The sequence below is a fragment of the Jaculus jaculus genome, chromosome 2 (genome assembly GCF_020740685.1).
Source record: "Jaculus jaculus isolate mJacJac1 chromosome 2, mJacJac1.mat.Y.cur, whole genome shotgun sequence".
NCBI lineage: Eukaryota > Metazoa > Chordata > Mammalia > Rodentia > Dipodidae > Jaculus > Jaculus jaculus.
Window position 1 is genome coordinate 11,787,026 of NC_059103.1, and position 25,068 is coordinate 11,812,093.

At 46.9% G+C, this 25,068-nt stretch overlaps 1 protein-coding gene and 1 pseudogene across 1 annotated transcript in view; one reads left to right on the plus strand and one right to left on the minus strand.

The window, feature by feature from the left end:
• Positions 1 to 2,301: 2,301 nt before the first annotated feature.
• LOC123459170 lies at positions 2,302 to 2,447 on the minus strand (annotated as a pseudogene).
• An 8,317-nt stretch (positions 2,448 to 10,764) lies between these two features.
• Positions 10,765 to 25,068, plus strand: part of Ssc4d (scavenger receptor cysteine rich family member with 4 domains) — a 33,935-nt gene continuing 19,631 nt past the window's right edge. The window contains exons 1-4 of the mRNA XM_045144700.1: positions 10,765 to 10,974; positions 20,678 to 20,967; positions 23,781 to 23,816; positions 23,970 to 24,275. Of these exons, the coding sequence (XP_045000635.1) occupies positions 20,802 to 20,967; positions 23,781 to 23,816; positions 23,970 to 24,275 (508 nt within the window). The 5' untranslated portion in view covers positions 10,765 to 10,974; positions 20,678 to 20,801. The remainder of the gene's footprint in view (positions 10,975 to 20,677; positions 20,968 to 23,780; positions 23,817 to 23,969; positions 24,276 to 25,068) is intronic.

A 25,068-nucleotide genomic window follows, 5' to 3' on the forward strand; every position in this document is an offset into this window, starting at 1 on the left:
CCCTCCCCCTCCCCCAGGCCCCTTTTTACTTTTTTTTTTTAAGATCAAGGACATTCTTTTTATTTATGTATTTATTTTTAAACATCTTCAGTTTCCATAGCTTTGTAAAGATTCTTTTTTTTTTATTAATTAATTTATTTATTTGAGAGCGACAGACACAGAGAGAAAGACAGATAGAGGGAGAGAGAGAGAGAATGGGCGCGCCAGGGCTTCCAGCCTCTGCAAACGAACTCCAGACGCGTGCGCCCCCTTGTGCATCTGGCTAACGTGGGACCTGGGGAACCGAGCCTCGAACCGGGGTCCTTAGGCTTCACAGGCAAGCGCTTAACCGCTAAGCCATCTCTCCAGCCCTAAGCGGTTAAGATGCTTGCCTGCGAAGCCTAAGGGCCTAGGTTCAATTCCCCGGGACCCACGTAAGCCGAATGCACAAGGTGGCACATGCATCTGGAGTTCCTTGGCAATGGCTGGAGGCCCTGACATGCCCACTCTCTCTGTCTCTGACTCTCTCAAATAAATAAATAAATAAATAAATAGCTCCAAGATGTTTTTATTAGCTGAGTGTGGTGGTGCACACCTTTAATCCCAGCACTTAAGAGGCAGAGGTAGGAGGATCACTGTGAGTTCGAGGTCACCCTGAAACTACATAGTGAATTCCAGGTTAGTCTGGGCTAGAGTGAGACCCTACCTCATAAACACACACACACACACACACACACACACACACATTAATTTGAGAGAGACAGAAAGTGAATGTGAGTATGAGCGGGCCAGGGCCTCCTGCCACTACCAACAAACCCCAGACACATGCGCCACTTCGTGCATCTGGCTTTACAGGGCTACTAGGGAATTGAGCCTAGGCCTTCAAGCTTTGTAATCAAGTGCCTTTAATCACTGAGCAATCTTCCAGCACCCCTTTATTTTATTTTTATTTATTAGGCAGAGACAGAGAGCAAGAGAGAGAATGGGCACTTCAGGGCCTCCTGCCACTGCAAATGAACTCCAGATGATTGTGCCACCATGTGCATCTGGGCTCTGGAGAGTTGAACCTGGGTCCTTAGGCTTTGCAGGCAAGCACCTTAAGCACTAAGCAATATCCCCAGCCTGAGCCCTCCCCCCTTTATAAAAAAATAATTTATTTATTTGTTTGAGAGAGAGAGGGAAAGAGAGAGAATGGGCACACCAGGGCCTCCATGCTTTGTAAGCAAGCTTTAACCATTGAGCCATCTCTCCAGCTCTCTTTTCACTTTTGTTTGTTTTTGTTTTTCAAGGTAGGGCCTCACTCTAACCCAGTCTGACCTGGAATTCACTATGTAGTCTCAAACTCATGGCGATCCTGCTACCTCTGCCTCCCAAGAGCTGGGATTAAAGGCATGGGGCCACCATGCCCGGCAACCCACAGCCCACTTTTTGAAGTTTAGAAAGATTTTGTTTTAAATATTATTATTCATTTATTTATTTGCAAGCAGAAAGAGAGAGAGAGAATGGGCATGTCAGGGCCTCTAGCCCCTGCAAACAGACTCCAGAAGCATGCACCGCTTTGTGGGTTCTGAGGAACTGAATCTGAGCCATTCAGCTTTACAAGCATCTGTCCAACCCTGGAAAGATTTTATTATAGAGTATTATAGAGCTCAAGAGAAAAAAGGCAAAGCTCCTAAAAACAAAAGAAGTCCCAAGTGGTTAATCCCTATAATGCTTATACATTGTGCACTGTAAAGTCTGAGCAGTTAATATAGTCGCTTTTGTTTTTTCCCCCAGATGGGGGTCTCCCTCTAGCCCAGGCTAACCTGGCACTCATTCTGTAGTCCCAAGCTGGCCTTGAACCCCTCTTTTCACTTTTCACTTTGAGACAAGGACTGCCTAAGTTGCCCAGGCTGGCCTTCAACTTACTCAGGCAGGCCTGAATTTCACAATCCTCCTGCCTCAGCCAGCTAGACAGCTGGGATGACAGGACACAGGAGAAATACCTTGATTGGAAGACCCAGTGAGGAGATTAGAAGCGGCTGGTGGTTCTTGCCAGGTGGAAGAACAATTAGGAGACAAGATGTGGGGACCTCTGCCTAATTTCATGGAATTCATGATGCAACTATTTGTCCCTGGGGGTTAAATTCTCAAAGGTGATCAACCCTGGAAAATCAAATACAAATTAAATTACTATGGTTTTTTTTTTTTGTTTGTTTGTTTGTTTTTTTCATTTTTCGAGGTAGGATCTTACTCTAGCCCAGGCTGACCTGGAATTCACTACGTAGTCTCAGGGTGGCCTCGAACTCACAGTCATTATTTCTTCACACACACACACACACACACACACACACACACACGTATCAAAACTCATACTTAACAATGAGCTCTGGGTTGCAAAAGAGGATTTATTTTTGCACCTCTTTTTTTTTTTAAGATTTTTATTTATTTATTTGATTATTTGAGAGTGACAGAGAGAGAAAGAGGCAGATAGAGAGTGAGAGAGAGAATGGGCGCGCCAGGGCCTCCAGCCACTGCAAACGAACTCCAGACGCGAGCACCCCCTTGTGCATCTGGCTAACGTGGGACCTGGGGAACCGAGCCTTGAACCGGGGTCCATAGGCTTCACAGGCAAGTACTTAACCGCTATGCCATCTCTCCAGCCCTGCACCTCTCTTTTTGACTTTGTCCATCAGTTCAACAAAGACACACACAAGTGCTACTTATGGGTTTTTCAAGGTATGGTCTCACTCTAGCCTGACCTGGAATTCATTATGTAGTCTCAGGGTAGTCTTGAACTCTCAACAATCCTCCTACCTCTGCCTCCCGAGTGCTGGGATTAAGGCGTGCACCACCACACCTGGCTTCATTTTTATTTCTTGAGACGGGATGTTACTCTAGCCTGGAACTCACTTTATAACACAGGGTGTCCTTGAATACACTGCAGACCTCTTGTCTTGTCTTCCCAGGTATAGATTAGAGGAGTGCACCAACATTCCTGGTTTTATTTTCTTTCTTTTTTAAAAATATTTTATTTTAATCAATTTATTTATTTGACAGAGAAAGAGGGAGAGAGTGAGTGAGAGAATGGGTGCGCCAGGGCCTCCAGCCACTGCAAATGAACTCCAGATACGTGCGCCCCCTTGTGCATCTGGCTAATGTGGGTCCTGGGGAATGGAATCTGGGTCCTTTGCCTTTTCAGGCAAGTGCCTTAACTGATAAGCCATCTCTCCAGCCCTTTATTTTAAAAATATTTTTAGGGCTGGAGAGATGGCTTAGCGGTTAAGATGCTTGCCTGGAAAGGCTAAGAACTCATGTTCAAATCTCCAAGTCAGATGCACAGTGTCACAAGCACACAATGTTGCACATGCACACTAGAGAGTGCACATCTGGAGGCCTTGGCACGTCCATTCTCTCTCTCTCTCTCTGCCTCTTTCTCTCTCAAGACAAATTTAAATAAATAAATAAACATACTTTCTTTTTAGCCAGCTGTGGTGGTGTACACCTTTAATCCCAGCACTCAGAAGGCAGAGGTAGGTGGATCACTGTGAGTTTGACGCCACCCTGAGAATACTTAATGAATTCCAGGTAAGTCTGGGCTACTACAGTAAGACCCTACCTTGGGGTGTGAATAAAACTAAAAAAAAAAAATTAATTAATTAAAAAATATTTGTGGGGCTGGAGAGATGGTTTAGCGGTTAAGGCACTTGCTGGCAAAGCCAAAGGATCCTGGTTCAACTCTCCAGTACCCACGTAAGCCAGATGCACAAGGTGGCACATGCATCTGGAGTTCATTTGCAGTGGCTGGAGGCCCTGATGTATCCATTCTCTCTCTGTCTCTCTTCCTCTTTCTCTGCCTCTCTCTCTCTCTCTCTCAAATAAATAAATAAAATATATTTAAAAAAAATATTTGTGGACTTCCGGTTAAGATGGTGGAGTAGGAACCACACCAAAGCAGCTTAGGGGAGAAAAATCCAAAAACCATCCAGAAAAATACACTCTTCTACTAAAAAGCGAAGTATATAAGGAATTAAAATGGCAGCAGAGAAGTAGAGAGATCCAGAGCATCCAGAGCCCACACTGATGGCCGAAGCGGCTCCAGCAGCTCCGGGCGGCACCAGGTCCGCAGCGTCACAGCTGCCAGGCTCGGCTTGAGCCGCAGGAAAACCCAGGTGAGGGGATTTTCCACTCACACTGGAGCTCTTCCCAAACCCAAGAAACGTGGAGAACCGCAGAACAGGAGGAGCAGATCACAAGGTAGAGGATCATGTGGACCAGCGAGAGAACTAGAGCCACCATCGTCAGCCTCCCCTCCCCCACCGCCAGTGAAACCGCCAGCAAGCAGCAGAGACCAGGGCAAGGGAGATCACAGCATCCAGCACCAGCAACCAGATCAGCGAGCCAATGACCCACCCAGCCTACTTGAACCCACAGTGCACCAAAGAGGGACCCAAGAAGGAGCACAACATAACTGAGAACAAAATCATCCCAAAAGGTAACTGGGATTACACCAGATCAGTACCCGCCAAATAAGCCTGGTATTTAGGCCTGAACCAGAAGTGCTAATTGCACCTTCCATATCAGGATAAATTATATGTTAAATCTGATGGATGGTCAGCTTTGCCATTCTTTTTTTTTTTTTTTTTTTTTTTTTTTTGGTTTTTCGAGGTAGGGTCTCACTCTGGCTCAGGCTGACCTGGAATTCACTATGTAGTCTCAGGGTGGCCTCGAACTCTCGGAGATCCTCCTACCTCTGCCTCCCGAGTGCTGGGATTAAAGGCGTGCGCCACCACGCCCAGCTAGCTTTGCCATTCTTAAATAAGCTATATTTTGGGCTTGTTATTTGTTGCTTCTTGATTTATAGTGGCTTTGTTTCCTCTTCTGTTATACATTAGGGAAGGTTCTTATTTGGTCACAAGCTGACTTGGAACCCTGAACAGACCAAAAATCTTAACTTCCTTGTTCTCAGGATTTCGGGTGTGGGGCATCATACACCCTAAGGAACAGTTAGAGGATCTGGTTGTCATAATACCTACTCTTGCATAAGTACTCTGTGCTGTTTAGTTTTAGAATCTGCCTGTATTTTGTTCCACTCAGCCTACTTGAATACTCTCATAGCAGGCAAACCCAACACCTAGGTCGTTTTTGTAGATACTCTGAGAGTCTTGAGAGCCACACCTAGCACCTTAAGCTCCTACCCTGAAAATATATAACATCAGATTGATTGACACATCTAATAATACTGCAACTAACTAGAAAATCCAAGCATTAAATTAATCCAAGATACAAAAATATATACATTATAACACAAGAAACACCAAAAGTCAAGATAATATAAATCCACCAAAAAGTATTAATGCATCAGAAATGATCTCCAGTGAGAACAAGTTAGAGGAAATGCCTGAGAAAGATTTCAAAAGAATGATTATAAATATGCTCAAAGAAGTCAAAGAAAAAAAAAAATCAAAGAAATGAAAGAGGAAATCAAAGGAATCAAAGAAGATACAGGACACCAATTTAATGAAACAAAGAGGTCAATACAAGACATAAATGACATAAATAAGGAAATAGAAATAATAAAGAAAAACCAGTCAGAATTACTAGCAATGAAGAACACAGTTAATGAAATAAAAAAAAACTCTGTAGAAAATCTCACCAGTAGAATGGATGAAGGAGAGGACAGAATATCTAAGCTAGAAGACCAGGTGGTAGATCTAATACAGTCCAACAAAGAGAAAGACAAACTAATAGGAAAGTATGAATGGGAATTTCAAGATATTCGGGACACTATGAAAAGATCAAACATAAGAATTCAAGGTATAGTAGGAGAAGAATTTCGCTCCAAAAGCATAGTAGGCATCTTTAGCAAACTCATAGAAGAAAACAGCCCCCCAATTGGGAAAGAGGTGCCAATGCAGATACAGGAATCCTTTAGAACACCAACCAGACAAAACTTGGAAAGAACCTCTCCTCGCCATATTATAATCAAAGTACCAAAGATACAAATGAAAGAAAAAATATTGAAAGCAGTTAGAGAGAAAAACTAAATTACATACAAAGGCAAGCCCATCAGACCACAGCAGATTACTCAACACAAACTTTAAAAGCCAGAAGGCCTTGGAATGATGTATTCCAAGTTCTGAAAGATAACAACTGTCAACCAAGGTTCCTTTATCCTGCAAAGCTATTCATTCAAATAGATGAAGAAATAAGGACATTCTACAGCAAAATCAGGCTAATGAAATATTTGTAGATAAACCAGCTCTACAGAAAATACTTGAAAGAATCATCCATGCTGAAGAGAAAAAAAGCACACATATAAGGAAACTGGAAAAAACAAACCATACTCAAATACTAGTTAACCAAAGAGAGCAATGGTAAAACTGGAAGAACTACAAAAACATGGCAAAAATAAATACACCCTTTCAATAATATCTCTTAATATCAATGGGCTCAATGCCCCAACAAAAAGACACAGGTTTGCAAACTGGGTTAAAAAGCAGGATCCTTCAATTTGTTGCCTCCAAGAAACTCCCCTTTCCACAAAGGATGGACACTATCTTAGGGTGAAAGGTTGGAAAACTGTGTTTCAAGCAAATGGGCCTAGAAAACAAGCAGGGTTGCTATCCTAATATCTGACAAGGTAGACTTCAGTCCAACATTAGTTAGGAAAGATAAGAAAGGTCACTTTATATTGATTAAAGGCACACTCCAAGAGGAGGACATTACAATCCTAAGCATATATGCACATAACATGGGGGCTCCCAAATTCATCAAACAAATGCTATTAGAACTAAGGTCACAGATAACACCAAACACAGAGGTAGAAGGTGACTTCAACACTCCACTCTCATCAATTGTCAGGTCATCCCTGGAAAAAATAAACAGAGAGGCATCTGGATTAAATGAAAAAACTCAGTATCAGAGGCCAGTAAGCTAGAACAGAGACAGAAAGGGAAGAGAAAGGAAGGGAGAGGGTTACTTAATAGGTTGCTATTGTATATATGTAAGTAGAAGAATAGATTAATGGGGGTGAAAAGGCCCAAAATGAGGTCTGGGGAAGAGATTGAGTAAAGGAAAGGTGGAGGGACAGCTAATCAAAATCTAAAAGGATATAAATAAAACATATGTAATCCTACTTTTTTGGACAATGGAACACTCAGGAGCCATAGATTGTTGCTAGAAAATTTTCAGTGCCAGGATGGGATATCTTCCAGTGAGTTGTTGGCCAGGGAGGTCCCTGATGCCCCCAAAACATTATAGGCCGTTGCTGAGGCATTTGATTTCCCACCAGGAATAGATGGTAAGACCCTATTGCTGAAGACTCCATATACTTGGGCTGCAAGGTCACTGAGAAATCTTGCTGGATCCGAGCTGAAAACCTCCTCCATGTAGACCATTTTGCAAAGTGTTCAATGGGAGAAAGAGAAATCACCAGTGAAGATACTCATAAATGGATACCGCAATCCTTATAATTGGCCAGTCAGGCCAAATGAGTCAACGGGTGCAAAAGTGGCACGTCTGTTATGGGGGAAACAACTGCCCTCTAATTGGACTGGAGGCCCACTCCATTTCAACCCGGTCAAGAGCCAGGCCCTACCTCAAAAAAACAAAAATAAACCGGGTGTGGTGGTGCATGCCTTTAATCCCAGCACTCGGGAGGCAGAGGTAGGATCGTGTGAGTTCGAGGCCACCCTGAGACTACATGGTGAATCCCAAGTCAGCCTGGGCTCGAATGAGACCCTACCTTGAAAAAGCAAAACAAGACAAAATAATAATAATAAGTAAATAAAAGCAGGTGGAAAATTGATGCGGGCGTGTTGACTCACATCTGTAACTCCTGAACTGTGGAGACTAAGTCTAACATTTTATTTTATTGGTGTTTTGAGGTAGGGTGTTGGCTTTGCCCAGGCTGACCTAGAATTTGCTATGTAGTCTCAGGCTGGCCTCGAACTCACAAGTCCTCCTACCTCTGTATTAAAGGCATGTGCCATTATGCCCAGGTAGTATTTATTCTTGTGATGCTGTAGATTAAACCTAGAGCCTTGTGCTAGCCTTTAATTTTAGTACAAATATCAAAGGGCTTTTTTTGTTGTTGTTTTTGTTTTTTGAGGTAGGGTCTCACTGTAGCTCAGGCTGACCTGGAATTCACTGTGTAATCTCAGAGTGGCTGAAGAGCCCAAACCAAAGTTAGCCATGACAGACTTTAAATATATTAATAGGCCTAATTTTCTGTTTCCCTGCAGGGCCCAAGTTACTGACACAGCATTTTGCAGTTACTGGGAAAAACAACCACAAACTGCTCAGTACCCAAAATAATCCCTGTAATGAACAGGCCAATCAAAAAGGACCAAGTAAATGTTACACATTCCTGTGGCTCTTGTGACTACAGATAAGTTTGCTTAAAGTCTCTCAGTTACTATGTAACCAATCAGCATGCAACATATATACCCTTGGTAAATGTCAACTAATCATGTAACTGCTACACTGGAAATTCCCCTTTTTTTGTTTGAACCCAATAAAAGCTCCTCTCAGACTCCATTCGGGGCTCTTGGTTGGACCCACTGCGTTGGTAAAGTCTGGAGCCCGAGCTTAAGCAGGAAATAAACCTGTTTGCTGTTGCATACATGTCTGACTCTCTTGGTGGTCTTTGGGGAGTCCGCGATCTGGGCATAACAGTGGCCTGGAACTCATGGTGATCCTCCTACCTCTGCCTCCCGAGTGCTGGGATTAAAGGCATGTGCTACCATGCCCAGCTTTCAAAGGACAATTAAAAAAAAAAATCTCTACAAGCCGGGCGTGGTGGCGCATGCTTTTAATCCCAGCACTCGGGAGGCAGAGGTAGGAGGATCACCGTGAGTTCGAGGCCACTCTGAGACTACATAGTGAATTCCAGGTCAGCCTGGGCTAGAGTGAGACCCTACCTTGAAAAACCAAAAAAAAAAAAAAAAAAAAAATCTCTCCAGCCCAAGGGACTAAATGTTTTTCTTTTTGAGGTAGGGTCTCGCTCCAGCCCAGGCTGACCTGGAATTCACTATGTAGTCTCAGGGTGGCCTTAAACTCATGGTGAACCTCTTACCTCTGCCTCCCGAGTGCTGGGATTAAAGGCATGTACCATCGTGTCCGGCTTCCAATGGACACAATTTTTAAAAATATTTATTTATTTATTTATTTGCAAGCAGAGAGAGAAGAGAGCTCATGGGCACTCCAGGGCCTCCAGCCACTGCAGGCGAACTCCAGACACACGCGCCACTTTGTGCGTTTGGCTTTTTGTGGGCACTGGGGAATCAAAGCCTGGATGGTAGGCTTTAGTAGCAAATGCCTTTAACACCTAAGCCATTTCCCACAGCCCAAGGGACAAATTCTTTAATTGGTTCCATTTCATCTGAGGAACACTTGGCTCAGTTGATTCATTTTATGGGAGGTAGGAAAGAAGTTCTGTCTGAGTAGAGGCAGCTGTGAGAGTCAACAGACAGAAAAGACACTTGAGGGTGAGAGGGCAGGGGAGATGCTCAGAGTCACTGAAGCCAGCCGGGTGAGCTTTGGAGGCTGGGGACGAGGACTGGGCAGAATTCTGAAGGTACTAGGTTGGCATGCTGCCCTTTGGGAGGGAGGCTGCAAAAGTACTGGGAAGAGGGGAAGGATGAAGATTAGTCAGCTGTCTACCACCTCGGTCCTGGCAAGAGTTGGTAAAACAGGGACTGGGGAGGGCTGGAGAGATGACTCAGCAGTTAAGGCGTTCGCCCGCAAAGCCCAATGACCCGGGTTCAATTCCCCAGTACCCACATAAAGCCAGATGTACAAAGCAATGCATATGTGTGGCTTTCCCTTGGGGAAGCAAGAGGCCCTGGTACACATATGTGCACATGCGTGCACACACACACACACAAATGCAAGTAAATTTAAAAAATATTTTTTAAGGGCTGGAGAGATGGCTCAGCGGTTAAGGTGCTTGTGTGTAAAGCCAGGGGACCTAGGTTCAATTCCCCAGGACCCATGTAGGCGAGATGTACAAGGTGGCGCATGTATCTGGAGTTTGTCTGCAGTGGCTGGAGGCCCTGGCATGCCCATTCTCTCTACATATCTGCCTCTTTCACTCTCTTTCTCAAATAAATAAATGGAAATAAAAAAAATTAAAATTAAGAGCCAGGTGTGGTGGCGTACACATTTAATCCCAGCACTCAGGAGGCAGAGGTAGGAGAGTTGTTATGAGTTCGAGGCCACTCTGAGACTACACAGTGAATTCCAGGTCAGCCTGGACTAGAGTGAGACCCTACCACAGAAAACCAAAGAAAAAAAATTAAAATGTTTGCTGAGTGTGGGGGCGCACTCAGGAGGCAGAGGTAGGAGAATTGTCATGAGTTCAAAGCCACTCTGAGACTCCATAGTGAATTCCAGGTCAGCCTGGGCTAGAGCAAGACCCTACCTAAAAAAAAAAAAACAAAAAAAAAAACATACACACACACACACACACACACACACACACGACTTTTAGGGCCGGGTGAATATTGATTTTTTTTGCATTTATTTGTTTATTTTGAGGTAGTTCACCATGCCACCCAGGACAGCCTTGACCTTACTATGTAGCCCAAACTTCCAGAACTTCCCATCAGGGATGTTCCACTGCCCTGCAAAGTGGTGGAGACCTATCCAGGACTCTGCAACCTGAGTCCAGGGGCAAGGGCTAGGGGAGGAAGGAGGAGCTCCCGGCCGGTGACTCCTCCTCCACCTGGTGCCCGTCCTCTGGGGCTGGTCACAGCTCTGCAAGTCACCTCGCTCCCCTTAGCCTCTCGCTGCCCCAGAGGTCGGGTGGGGACAGGCTGGGGCCACCAAGGGGCTCCATGGACAAGGACTCTGCTCCTGCTCTCCTCCCAGCTTCGGGAAGAAGAGAGAAAAGATCTGTGTTGTTGATTTATATTTGGGGGACCCTCCCGTCTCCTAAATTTCCCAGGGAAGAGAAAGTGATTGGAACTTAAACTGATAAAAGAACACAAGGAGCCAAGGACATTCCTACAGGTACGAGCCCTTCACTTTTGCTTGTGTGTGCGCATGTGTGTGTGAAAGAACATTTTTTTTTAATTTTATTTTTATTGACAACTTCCATGATTATAAACAATATCCCATGGTAATTCCCTCCCTCCCCCTACTTTTCCCTTTGAAACTCCACTCTCCTTCATAACCCCTGAGAACATTTTTTTAATATTTCATTTTTTAAAATTTATTTATTTATTTGGGAGAGGTAACTAGAGAGAGAGGGAGAGAAGGAAAATGAGCATGCCAGGGCCTCCAGCCACGGCAAATGAACTCCAGATGCATGTGTCCCCTTGCGCATCTGGCTTATGTGGGTCCTGGGGAATTGAACCTGGGTCCTTAGGCTTTGCAGGTAAACGTCTTAACCGCTAAGCCATCGTCTCTCCAGCCTGAGATAACATTTTTGCTTCTCAGACTCCTTCCAAGGGCTTCAGTCCAGAACTTCACTCAGTCATTCCACAAACCTTTTCTTGAGTGCCTTGTACCAGGTGCTACCAGTGAGCAAGATCTGGCTCCTGCCACTGAGGCTCCACAGTCTAGATACAGGAAGGTGATATTCGTAATTCATAGCTACCACACTTACGGGGGGGCAGACACTGAGTGAAACCTTTAATCCGGCAGCAATCGTGACAGGTAAGGGGATGGCACCATTTTATAGACAAAAACACTGAGGCTCGCCGGGCGTGGTGGCGCACGCCTTTCATCCCAGCACTCGGGAGGCAGAGGTAAGAGGATCACCGTGAGTTTGAGGCCACATAGTGAATTCCAGGTCAGCCTGAGCTAAAGCGAGACCCTCCCTCGAAAAACCAAAAAATGAAAAATAAATAAAAACCACCAAGGCTCAGCAGCTTCTAACCAGAGTTAGACAAACAGGGCAATAGGTGCCCTACGCATATAATCCCTGCACTTGGGAGATGGAGGCAGTAGGATCAGGAGTTCAAGGCCAGCCTGAGCTATGTTAGACCCAACCTCAGACAACAACAACAACAAAAAACCCTAGCCACCTAGGAGAGGGACTCACAAGCCTCCTTTGGCTGAGGTCCCCAGGGAATAAGAGTCCTAGGAGCAGTGTGGAGGAGTTAAGAAGGAGTTGAAGGGTGAGGCCAGCTCCTCTCGGAACCTGTGAGGTCGCCGCAGTCAGCCTGCCGGGGATTTGAAGACCCTGCAAGTCATGATGGGGAAAGGAATGCTCTTTCTCTTTGCCTCCTGGACTGGAGTGGCAGGGAATATCGTGGGAGCCCCTGAGGATTTGTGGCAGGGTTTTCGGAAGTCATCTGTCCCTCTGGGTGGGGAGTGATCCCGCTGGAGGTGGAGGAAGAGCGGCCTTAGAGGTAGGTGGCTTGGGAGTCAAGGATGTAGCCCAGAAAACCGGGTCCCCAACCAGCACAGATCGGCTTGGCGCTTATCCTCCCCCGTACAATTCTTAGTTCCCGTGTCCCAGCTGTCCCTAGGCCAGGCAGACAGAGGACAAAAGGTGATTATTCCACCGGGGGCTTGTCCTGGGCCCCATGAATGGTGTGTTGAAAACCCTGTGTCTACATCCAGATCTGTTTTCACCCTCTGCCCAGCCACACCGCCTGCGTGCCAGGGTGGAGGCAAAGGCAGGCAGAGATGGGCACCGTGGGCAAGGGGAGATGGGTCCTCAGAGGAGAGGTGTCATGTCCTAGGCACCTTGAGCTCTAAAAGTCTCACACAAGCCTGGCGTGGTGGCACACACCTTTAATCCCAGCACGCGGGAGGCTGAGGCAGGGGGATCGCCGTGAGTTCAAGACCAGCCTGAGACGACGTAGTGAATTCCAGGTCAACCTACTCTAGAGAGAGCCCCTACCTTACTTAGAAAACAAAACAAAAACAAACAAAGTCCCACACAAAACCATCTTACCAATAATAGCCAGGCATGATAGCTCATGCTTTTTTTTAATTTTAATTTTTGTTTTTTAAATTTGAGAGCCAGATAGAGGGAGAAAGACTGGGTGCACTAGGGCCTCTAGCCACTGTAAATGAACTCCAGACCCACGTACCACCATGTCCTGCTAGACTTGACCTCTTGATCCCTTTACCTCCGTCTGCTGCATGCTGAGGTCCTTGGCTTGTGCCACCACAAAGAGCTTACATTCATTTTATTTTTTATTTTACTTTATTTAAGGTAGGGTCTCACTCTGGTCCAGGCTGACCTGGAATTCACTATGTAATCTCAGGGTGGCCTCAAACTCATGGTGATCCTCCTACCTCCACCTCCTGAGCACTAGGATTAAAGGTATGTGCCACCATGCTGGGCTCATTTTTTTTTTTTAATTGACAACTTCCATGATTTATTTATTTATTTATTTATTTATTTATTTTTATTGACAACTTCCATAATTGTAAACAATATCCCATGGTAATTTCTTCCCTCTCCCCAACTCAGTTTCTCTTTTTTAGATATTTTATTTATTTATGAGAGAGAAAGAGACATACAGAGAGAAGGAGCACGCCAGGGCCTCTAGCCACTGCATATGAACTCCAGACACATGTGCCCCTTGTGCATTTGACTTACATGGGTCCTGGGGAATCGAACCCAGGTCCTTAGGCTTCACAGGCAAATGCCATAACCACTAAGCCATTTCCCCAGTCCCCTCTCTTTTTTATTTTGATGTCATCATCTTTTCCTCCTCTTATGATGGTCTTGTGTAGGTAGTGTCAGGCACTGTGAGGTCATGGATATCCAGACCATTTTGTGTCTGGAGGAATGCGTTGTAAGGAGTCCTACCCTTCCTTTGGCTCTTACGTTCTTTCCGCCACCTCTTCCCCAATAGACCCTGAGCCTTGGAAGGTGTGATAGAGATGTTTCAGTGCTGAGCACTCCTCTGTCACTTCTTCGCAGCACCAAGGTGCCTTCTGAGCTATCCCAAGGTCACTGCCATCTGAAGAGAAGGTTCTCTAACCAAAAGTGAGAATAGCATTAACATATGGGTATTAACATTAAGAGAAGTGTTTACTGGGCAGTTTAGTGAGCATAGTATATACATTTAGCCAGACAGCAGCAGATGTTACACCCCTAGGGCTCAAGACTACCCTTGTTATAGGTTTTCAGTATCAGGAATGTATTCCCTCCCATGGTGTGGGCCTCCAGTCAAATTTGATGGCAGTTGGTTTCCCCAATAACAGATGTGCCACTATTGCACCCATTGGCTCATTTGGCCTGGGTGGCCAAATATAAGGCTTGCAGTGTCCACTGTTGAGTATCTTCACTGGTGATTTCACTCTCTCCCATTGAACTGCATGCAATGTGGCTTTTTCCAGCTTTCTGTCAGCTGGTCTACATGGAGGAGGTTTTCAGCTCAGCTCCAGCAAGATTTGTCAGTGACCTTGCAGCCAAGTATGTGGAGTCTTCAGCAATAAAGTCCTACCCTTTATTCCTGGTGGGAAACCAAGGGCCTCACACACCTGGCTCTTTACATTCATTTTAAAGGGAACCTGTACACACACACACACACACACACACACACACAATTTTATTTATTTATGAGAATGAGCACACCAGGGTCTCCTGCCTCTGCAAATGAACTCCAGATACATGTATCCACTTTGTATGTCTGGCTTTATGTAAATACTGGGGACTGAACCTGGAGCAGCAGGGTTTACAAGTAAGTGCCTTTAATGGCTGAGCCATTTCCCCAGTCCCAGGAACCTGTATATTGCTCCAGTAAATGGAAAACTTTTTAAAAACTATTTTTGTTCATTTATTTGGGAGAAAGAGGAAGAGAAAGAGGCAGATAGAGAGACAGAATGGGCACACCAGGGCATCTAGCCACTGCAAACAAGCTCTAGACACATGCACTACCTCATGCATCTGGCTTACATGGGTACTAGGGTATCAAACCTGGGACTTTTGGCTTTGCGGGCAAGCCCCTTAACCACTAATACATATTTCCAGCCTGGAAACTTTTGTCATAAATAGAAGAAACTGTAAGAAAAAAAAAAATCAATGAGCTAGTTGTGCTGATACAGGCCTATAATCTCAATTTCTTGGAAGGCATTAGCAAGAAGTTCAAAAGCACAAGACCTGTCTCAACTAGAGTTCAAGGCCAACCTGAGGAACTTAGTAAGAGGGAGACCATATCTCAAAAAACAAACAGGGCTGGGGAGGTAGCTCAGCCGCTAAAGGCATTTTCTGTTTTAATATATATATATATGATTTGAGAGAGAGAGATAGAAAGAAGCAGAGAGAGAAAGAGAATGGGCCTACCAGGGTCTTCAGCCACTGTAAACAAACTCTAGATGCATGCACCACCTTGTGCATCTGGCTTTCTTGGGTACTGGAGAATTGAACCTGGGTGCTTAGGCTTTACAGGCAAGCACCTTAACCACTAAGCCATCACTCTAGCCCAATAAAAAATGTTTTTGAAATAAATTAATTATTTTTTATTGACAACTTCCATGATTGTAAACAATATCCCATGGTAAGTCCCTCCCTTGCCCCACTTTCCCCATTGAACCTACACTGTCTATCATATCCCCTCCCCCTCTCAATCAGACTCTCTTTTATTTTGATGTCCTGATCTTTTCCTCCTATTATGATGGTCTTGTGTAGGTAGTGCCAGGCACTGTGAGGTCATGGATATCCAGGCCATTGTGTGTGGCAGGAAGCCCTGATGTGCCCATACTCACTCTGTCCCTGTCTGCCTCCCTCCCTCCTTCTCTCTCTCTCTCTTTCAAATAAATAAATAAATATTTTAAAAATAAATAAAGCAAACCCGGGTAGAGAGATGCTTGGAAAACCACCAGCCTAGGTTCAATTCCACAGCATCCGTGTAAAGCCAGACGCACTGTGGCACATGCATCTGTGATCCCAATGCAATGACCACACTGGGAGTAGGAGCCAGGAGAATCCAAAGCTCCCAGGCCAGCTAGCCTGATGTCCCTTTGCAGCCTGGCCGTTCGTTTGCAGCCGAAAGAGACCCTGTCTAAAGAAGGTGGAGCACAAACACCTTGATGTTGTCCTCAAACACCTTGATGTTGTCCTCTGGCTTCCACATATGTGCCATGCATGCACACCCATGCACACCCATGCACACACACACACACACACACACACACACACACACACATATAAATAAAATAATAGCCAGCCGTGGTGGCGCACGCCTTTAATCCCAGCACTCGGGAGGCAGAGGTAGGAGGATCACCATGAGTTCGAGGCCACCCTGAAACTCCATAGTGAATTCCAGGTCAGCCTGGGCTAGAGCGAGACCCTACTTCAAAAAATAAAAACAAAACACAGCAAAACAAAAAACAAAGAAAGAAAAACTAAAATAAAATAAAACAACCACAACAAACAAACAAACAAAGGGGCTAGGGCTATAACTCAGAGGTAGAACACTTGCTTGACGTGTGTGAAGCTCTGGGTTCAACTTCCAGTCGCAGTCAGCTTCACGTTGCCTGGTCGAGCCTCCAAAGCAGGTGCAGTTTATGGGAGGAGCAGGATTTATTTGAAGCTTACAGATCCAGGGGAAGTTCCCTAATGGCGGAAGAAGGTGGCCTCTCTTACACGGATCCACACAGAGAGAAAAGCAACCATGACCCCCCATAAGCAAGCACATTTGGGGAACCCCAGGTGGAGCTCCAGCACTCAGCATTATCTTTTTGCTGGAATTCCAGATCCACGCCCAAACATACCTTAGGGCTGGATCCTAGCATCTGCCCACAGGACCTCTGCCAGCCAGGCAGCTGGAAATCTAAGAAACTTTAATAAAACGGAAGCTATTAGGGGACATCCACTCATACTACAATCCCTCCCTAAGAAAACACCCACCCTCGCCACACAGTAAAACAATAACTGCGGGCTGGACAGATGGCTTGGCGGTTAAGGCGTTTGCCTGCAAAGCCAAAGGACACAGGTTCGACTCCCCAGGACCCATGTAAACCAGATGCACAAGAGGGTGCATGTGTCTGGAGTTTGTTTGTAGTGGCTGGAGGCCCTGGTGCACCCATTCTCTCTCTCTCTCTCTCTCTCTCTCTCTCTCTCTGTCTCTCTTTCTCTCTCTCTCTCTCCCCCCCCCCGCCTATTTCTGTATCTCTCTACCTGCCTATTTCTGTGTATCTCGCTTCAATAAATAAAAATAAATATTTTTAAAACAATAAATGTATACATATATCCTCCCCATTAAGTGTGCTAAGTAAGCATCACCCATAGTACACAGTGTTGAAGGTAGGAGGAGGGCTGGAGAGATGGCTTAGAGGTTAAGGTGTTTGCCTGCAAAGCCTAACGACCCTTGTTTAATTCCCCAGAACCCATGTAAGCCAGATACACAAAGTAGCACACGTGTCTGGAGTTTGTTTGCAGTGGCTAAAGGCCCTGGTGTACCCATATTCTCTCTCTCCCTCTCCTTTCTCTCTTCCTCTGTCTCGCTCTCTCTCAAAGAAATGAATTTTAAAAAATTGTTTTTAAAGACACGGGATAAGATATACTTCCCCCGCATTCTCTCTGATCCTAAGTGCCTTAGCTATCTTGATTCTTGTGCACAGAGAATTCACCTGGGACACAAGTGCAATGAGCAAGTAGTCAAGGCGTATTTTTAACAAGGAAAATATGAAAATAGCTGGTGGTTGTGGTGGCACATGCCAGTAGGAAATTGCTGAAGAGGGGGAGGTAGGAGGATCAGAAGTTCAAGGCCAGCCTGGATTACACATTTTAGCGGGGCATGGTGGCACACACCTTTAATCCCAACACTAGGGAGGCAGAGGTAAGAGGATCGCTGTGAGTTCAAGGCCACCCTGAGACGACATAGTGACATAGTGAATTCCAGGTCAGCCTGGACTAGAGTGAGACTCGACCTCGAAAAGCCAAAAAAGAAAGAAAATATGAAATTGGGAAGTAAAGTCACTCTCTAGAGTGGAGTGCATACCAAGCTGAGGGGAAAAAAAACAAAGGCTGTAGCTGGGCTGGAGAGATGGCTTAGTATTTAAGGAAGGTGCTTGCCTGCAATGCCTATGGACCTATGTCCAATTCTCCAGATCCCACTGAAGCCGGAAGCACAAAGGTGAGGCAAGCACAAAGTCATGCATGACCACTAGGTGGCGCAAGCATCTGGCATTCAATTGCAGTGGCTGAGACCCTGGTGCACCAATTCTCTCTCCCCTCTAAATAAATAAATAAGTAAATAGATAAATAAATAAGGCTATAACTGAACTTACAAGTATTGGTCTACCATTTCTACTCTCCCCTCCAGCAGTTGGGGTGGTGGTCCCCTTCCTGGAATACACAGAAGCATTCTTTTTTATTTATTTATTTATCTATTTATTTATTTATTTATCTATTTATTTATTTATTTATTTATTTATTTATTTATTTATTTGAGAGAGAGACAGAGACAGAGAAATAGGGAGAGAGAATGGGCGTGCCAGGGCCTCCAGCCACTGCAAATGAACTCCAGATGTGTGCGCTCCCCTGGTGCATCTGGCTTACTTGGGTCCTTTGGCTTTACAAGCAAATGCCTTAACCGCTAAGCCATCTCTCCAGCCCTGCACAGAAGCTTTCTTTACCCACAATTCAGTCTGTGACAAACATTTGCATTGGCCACAGGAATATGTATGAAGATGTAAGTACCCATGAAGTTGGGAAGTTTACTAGGAAAAAGAGCAGGGCACCTTGAGCATGCTCCTTGGGAGCTGGTTGGACAGCCTGCTGAGATAGACTTTGCTATTTTCCCATAATCCTCTCCTTCTTCATCCCTAATTAGATTGTTTGATACACAGCTGCAAGCGTTATCATTTATCTTCCCCATTTCCCCACCCTACCTGTTTTTCTTTGGGAGGGAGAGTTTGAGGTAGGGTCTCACTGGAGCCCAGGTTGACCTGGAACTCACTCTGTAGACCCAGGCGGCCCTCAAACTCACAGCGATCCTCCTACCTCTGCCTCCAGAGGGCTGGGATTACAGGTGTGCGCCACCACGCCTGGCATAACATTTCTGTTTTAACCCTAACACTTGTATTTTGTTTTGGGGTGTGTGGTATATGTACATGTGTGTGTGGTTGCACAGACCCCATGTGCACAAGTACAGAGGCCAGAGGAGGACATTGGGTGCCCTCTTCTGTGGCATTTCTGCCCTATTTCCTTGAGACAGGGCTTCTCATTGAATCTGGAGCGAAAAAGCTGGGCGTGGTGGTGCACACTTTTAATCCCAGCACTCGGGAGGCAGAGGTAGGAGGATTACCATGAGTTCGAGGCCACCCTGAGACTCCATAGTGAATTCCAGGTCAGACTGGGCTAGAGTGAGACCCTACCTCAGAAAAGAAAAAAAAAAAAAAAAAAGGAAATTGGAGCTCGACTTTTTCAGCTAGATTGGGTGACCACTGAGCCCAGGTGATCCTCCTGTCTCCATCCTTTAATGCTGGATTAGAGGCATGCATGCCCAAACTCTGCTTTTGCCCGCCAATAATTTTATTTATTTATGAGATCAAGAAAGAGAGAGAGAGAGTATGGATGCAACAGGGCCTCGTGCCACTAAAAACAAACTCCAGACACATGCACTACTTTGTGTGTCTGACTTGACATGGGTACTGAGGAATTGAACCCAGGCCAGCAGGCTTTGCAAACAAGCACCTTTTACCTCTGAGCAATCTCCCTAGCACACACACCTAACTTTTTTTTTTTTTTTTTTTTTGTAAAAGAGAGTAAGAGAGAAAGAGAGAATTGGGGCGCCAGGGCGACAGCCACTGCAATCAAAGTTCAGATGCTGGCGCCATCTAGTGGGTATTTGGCGACCTTACACTTGCCTTATCTTTGTGCATCTGGTTTAAGTGGGATCTAGAGAGGAGAACATGGGTCCTTAGGCTTCACAGGCAAGCGCCTTAACCACTAAGCCATCTCTCCAAAACCACCCTACTTTTTATGTGGGTGCTGAGGTTTGAACTTGGATCCTCATGTTTGTACAGCAAGCACTGCTACCCACTAAGCTATCTTACTGGACCCCCTTAACATTTGTTTTAAGCATAACCCCAATACCACACTATGAAATACAAAGCTCTAGAGATAAACTCATGGATTGGGACTGTTATAGCTGAGTCAGCCTCATCTTCCATTCCTTGTCCTTCCCAGACAGCTGTGGCTCCAGCCAAACCAACTTCTCATTGGTTCACGTCTGTGCTCCCATCTTTTCTCCCTCCCTTTGTGGGTTAGGGATTAGAACCCAGAGCCATGTTCCTTTTTTTAAAAAAAAAAATTATTTATTTATTTGAGAGTGACAGACAGAGTGAGAAAGAGGCAGAGAGGGAGAGAGAGAGAGAGAATGGGCGCGCCAGGGCCTCCAGCCACTGCAAATGAATTCCAGACGCGTGCGCCCCCTTGTGCATCTGGCTAACGTGGGTCCTGGAGAATCAAGCCTCAAACTGGGGTCCTTAGGCTTCACAGGCAAGTGCTTAACCACTAAGCAATCTCTCCAGCCCTAGAGACATGTTCTGTAGTTCTTCTGCTGAGCCATGATCCTTGCTTCTCCCGGGGAGATTCTAGGCAGGACCTCTACCACTGAGCCACGCCCCCAACCCCTCACTGAGGGATTCTAGGCAGAAGCTCTACCACTGAGCCATGCCCCCAGCCCTTCCCTGGGGGGGATTCTAGGCAGGAGCTCTAGCGCTGAGTCACCTCCCCAGCCCACACCACCTCTGTTGCTCATTTACCAGCTCTTGCCCCTGCCATTGCCTCCATTAGGAATGTCGACTTGAAGTGGATATGTCCTTTCCCTCTGAAGTTGGCCCGGCCCTTCCAGCTGGAAGTAAACCTTGAGGATCTTGAATTCCAGATGTTCCAGTTGTGACTTGTCCGTGGATCCTTCATGGCACCCCCTGAAAAGCCATCCACTGTCTGGACACACAAGGAGGCAGAGATGGGAGTTGGCCCTCAGCCAGATGTGACGAACAGGGGTTGGAGGCCAGGAGATGGGGGCGCTGCTCCTCCCCCTCTTCCCCCAGCCCTGTCCTTCCTCCTTCTTTTTCCACTAGGTGAGTGCTACCAGCCAACCCTCGCTACTTTTTTTTTTTTTTTTTTTTGAGGTTTCTTGAGGTAGGGTCTCACTCTAGCTCAGGCTGACCTGGAATTCACTATGTAGTCTCAGCGTGGCCTTGAACTCACGGCGATCCTCCTACCTCTGCCTCCCGAGTGCTGTGATTAAAGGCGTGCGCCACCACGCCCAGCTCCTTGCTACATCTTTCTGACTCTCAGCTCCCTCAGCTGCAAACCATGGTGGGAGGCTGAGCATGGTGTTGCATACCTGTAACCCCAGTGCTTGAGACAGGGAACCTGGAGGATCTGGAGTTCAAGACCAGCCTCAGCTACATAGAGAGACTCTTTCTCAAGCCAGACAAACAAGAATTCAGATCCCAAGAGCCCGGTGTGGTGGCACATGCCTGGGCTAGAGTGAAACCCTACCTTGAAAAACCAAAAAAAAAAAAAAACAAAAAGAATCCAGATCCCTCTATAGCATGTGCCAGTGCACATATGTGAGGAGGCCAGCAGAGGGTGCTGGTTGCCCTTCTCCATCACTCTTAGGTCTTGTTTTGTTGAGACAGGTCTTTACTGAACCTGGAACACCTGCCTGGAATCCCCCAGTGAGGAGCTGGGGCGTGGCTCAGTGGTAGAGCTCCTGCCTAGAATCCCCAGTGAGGGACTGGGGCCGTGGCTCAGTGGTAGAGCCCCTGCCTAGAATCCCCAGTGAGGGGCTGGGGTGTGGCTCAGTGGTAGAGCTCCTGCCTAGAATCCCCCAGTGAGGGGCTGGGGGCGTGGCTCAGTGGTAGAGCTCCTGCCTAGAATCCCCCAGTGAGGGGCTGGGGTGTGGCTCAGTGGTAGAGCTCCTGCCTAGAATCCCCCAGTGAGGGGCTGGGGTGGGGCTCAGTGGTAGAGCACCTGCCTAGAATCCCCCAGTGAGGGGCTGGGGGTGTGGCTCAGTGGTAGAGCTACCATCTAGCATACCCCAGTGAGGGGCTGGGGGCGTGGCTCAGTGGCAAAGCTCCTGCCTGGAATCCCCCAGTGAGGGGCTGGGGGTGTGGCTCAGTGGTAGAGCTCCTGCCTAGAATCCCCCAGTGAGGGGCTGGGGTGTGGCTCAGTGGTAGAGCTCCTGCCTAGAATCCCCCAGTGAGGGGCTGGGGGCGTGGCTCAGTGGTAGAGCTCCTGCCTAGAATCCCCAGTGAGGGGCTAGGGGCGTGGCTCAGTGGTACAGCGCTCCCTTCACTTTTGTTTAAATTTTTTTTGTTTATTTTTATTTGTTTATTTGAGGGCGACATATATAGAGAAAGAGGCAGATAGAGAGAGCGAGAGAGCGAGAGCAAGCGAGCGCGTCCCAGGGCCTCCAGTCACTGCAAACAAACTCCAGAGGCGTGCGCCCCCTTGTGCATCTGGCTAACGTGGGTCCTGGGGAATCGAGCCTCGAACCCTGGTCCTTAGGCTCCACAGGCAAGCACTTAATCGCTAAGCCATCTCTCCAGCCCTCCCTCACTTTTGATACACCCTGAGTTAGATTCCTAGCACTGTGAAGGAAGTAAGGGAGGATATTACTATTGCCACATCACCAGGTGGGAAGTTCTGAATGAAGTGGCACAGTGCCCAGTGATTTAGTGGAAATACCATTGCTATCTGAGAGCTCTAACAAGAATTTTGTTTCGTTTTGTTTTGGTTTTTGAGGTAGGGTCTCGCTGTAGCCTAGGCTGACCTGGAATTCACTATGTATTCTCAGCGTGGCCTCAAACTCACTGTGATCCTCCTACCTCTGCCTCCGGAGTGCTGGGATTAAAGGCGTGCACCATCACGCCTGGCTAAGTTTTCTTTTTTTTCTGAACTTTTTTTTCTTATTTATTTATGAGAGAGAGAGAGAGAGAGAGGGAGAGAGGGAGAAAAGAATGGGTGCGCCAGGTCGTCTAGGCACTGCAAATGAACTCCAGGCGTATGTGCCACCTTTTGGCTTTGCAGACAAGCACCTTAACACTAAGCTATCTCTCTAACCCGCCAACAAAGTTTTCTATGGGAAGGGAATGTAAACTGCGTCTTAAGCCATCTATAAGTCTGTAATAAGTGGGATTATCCAGAAAGGAAGAGTTTGAAGACCTGGAGACAAGAAAAATGTGAGATTCATTCTAGCACTCGGGAGGTTGAACAGGAGAATTAAGAGTTCAAGGCTGAGCCGGGCTTTATAGAGAAGTTGTAGACCAGCCTGGGCTACATGTACCCCCCACAATAAAAGTAAAAATAGGTCGTGCGTGGTGGCACATGCCTTTAAATCCCAGCACTTGGGAGGCAGAGGCAGGAGGACTGCTATGAGATCGAGGCCATGGTGAATTCCAGGTCAGCCTGGGCTAGAGCAAGACCCTACCTCAAAAAAATTAAAATTAAAATTAAACAAAAATACAGCCAGGCGAAAGTGAGACCCTATCTCAAAGGAAAAAAAAAAAACACCAAAAAAAAAGCAAACAAACCAAACAAAAATAAAAGCAAGCAAACAAACAACAACAAAAATAAAAAGACAGGGGAAGGTTTTATAGGGAAAGCTTAGGGGCCGGGAGTCCCAGGTAGCCAGGAGTATTTGAAGGATTTTGCTCTAGAATGAGCCAGACAGGCGTGGGACAGAAATTGCACAGCGACCTATGGACGGGTGGGGAAGGAGAGAGGCAGACAGGTTGCAGAGATGGGCAGAAAAGAGGCTAGGAGGCTCTGGCAAAGCAGGAACCCGAGAGGAGGGGATGATGATGATGATGTCCGAGGGGCCCGCGGACATGCACAGACTGGGCAGAGAGACCCAACCTCTCTCTCCTTCATTCTCTTTCAGCCAGCGCCCTGCAGCCCAGCCCACTGCCCTTTCCAGGTAGGTTCTGCCCCTCCCTCTCACATGCCCCCTGGCACCCCAGCGCGTTGGCACTGCCCAGCCACCTAAATTTCACACAGGGCTCCCGTGGCTTCCTGGCAAGGTGGGCATGTTGATGCGCTCATGCCAGCTTGGCCCACCCCCTCTTCACAGAGCTGAGGCTGGTGGGGGGCCCGAGCCGCTGCCGGGGCCGCCTGGAGGTCCTGCACAGCGGCTCCTGGGGCAGCGTCTGCGACGACGACTGGGACGTGGTGGATGCCAACGTGGTGTGTCGTCAGCTGGGCTGCGGCCTGGCCCTGCCCGTGCCCCGGCCCCTGGCCTTCGGGCAAGGCCGAGGCCCCATTCTGCTGGACAACGTGGAGTGCCGAGGGCAGGAAGCTGCGCTGAGCGAGTGCGGCAGTCACGGCTGGGGCGTCCACAACTGCTTTCACTATGAAGACGTGGCTGTGCTGTGTGACGGTGAGCAGAGATCGGGGATCCACGTGGGGAGTCTGCCGCGGTTGGGGGGGGGGGCGCGACATAAATGGAAGGATTTCCCATTCCTAGGGGTCTGGCTGTTCCGTGCAGAAATTGCTGCAAGGGGATTGGAGAGGTGGCTTAGCGGTTCAGGCACTTGCTTGCGAAGCCAAAGGACCCAGGTTCGGTTCCTCAGGACCCGCATAAAGCCAGATGCACAAGGTGGGGTGGGGGGGGTGCACGCATCTGGAGTTCGTTTGCAGTGGCTGGAGGCCCTGGCGCACCCATTCTCTATTTCTCTCTCTCTCTCTCTCTAATAAATAAATAAGAATTAAAAATAAGAAAGAAATTGCGGCAAGCTTCTGGCCTGAAGCTAGAAGTGCCCAGGGGGTCTTCTGGTTCACTGGACCCAAAGAAAACTAGCAACATTTCTTTCTGTGGGGCTTGATACCCCCAGCTTAGCCCCCTTCCTTTGCAGTGCTGGGAGTTGAACCCAGGGCGTCATGCATACTAAGCAGATGGTCTATCACTGAGCCATGTCGCAGGCCGTTTTCTGTTACTTTGCTTTTGGTGGCTTTTTTATTTTTTAAGGTAGTGTCTCGCTCTAGCCCAACTGACCTGGAATTCACTATGTAGTCATGTAGTCTCAGGGTGGCCTTGAACTCACGCAATCCTCCTACCTCTGCCTCCCAAGTGCTGGAATTAAAGGTGTGATTCACTAGGCCCAGTTTAACTTTTTTTGCGGGGGACAATTTTCATACATATTACATGATACATTTTGATCATAATCTCCATA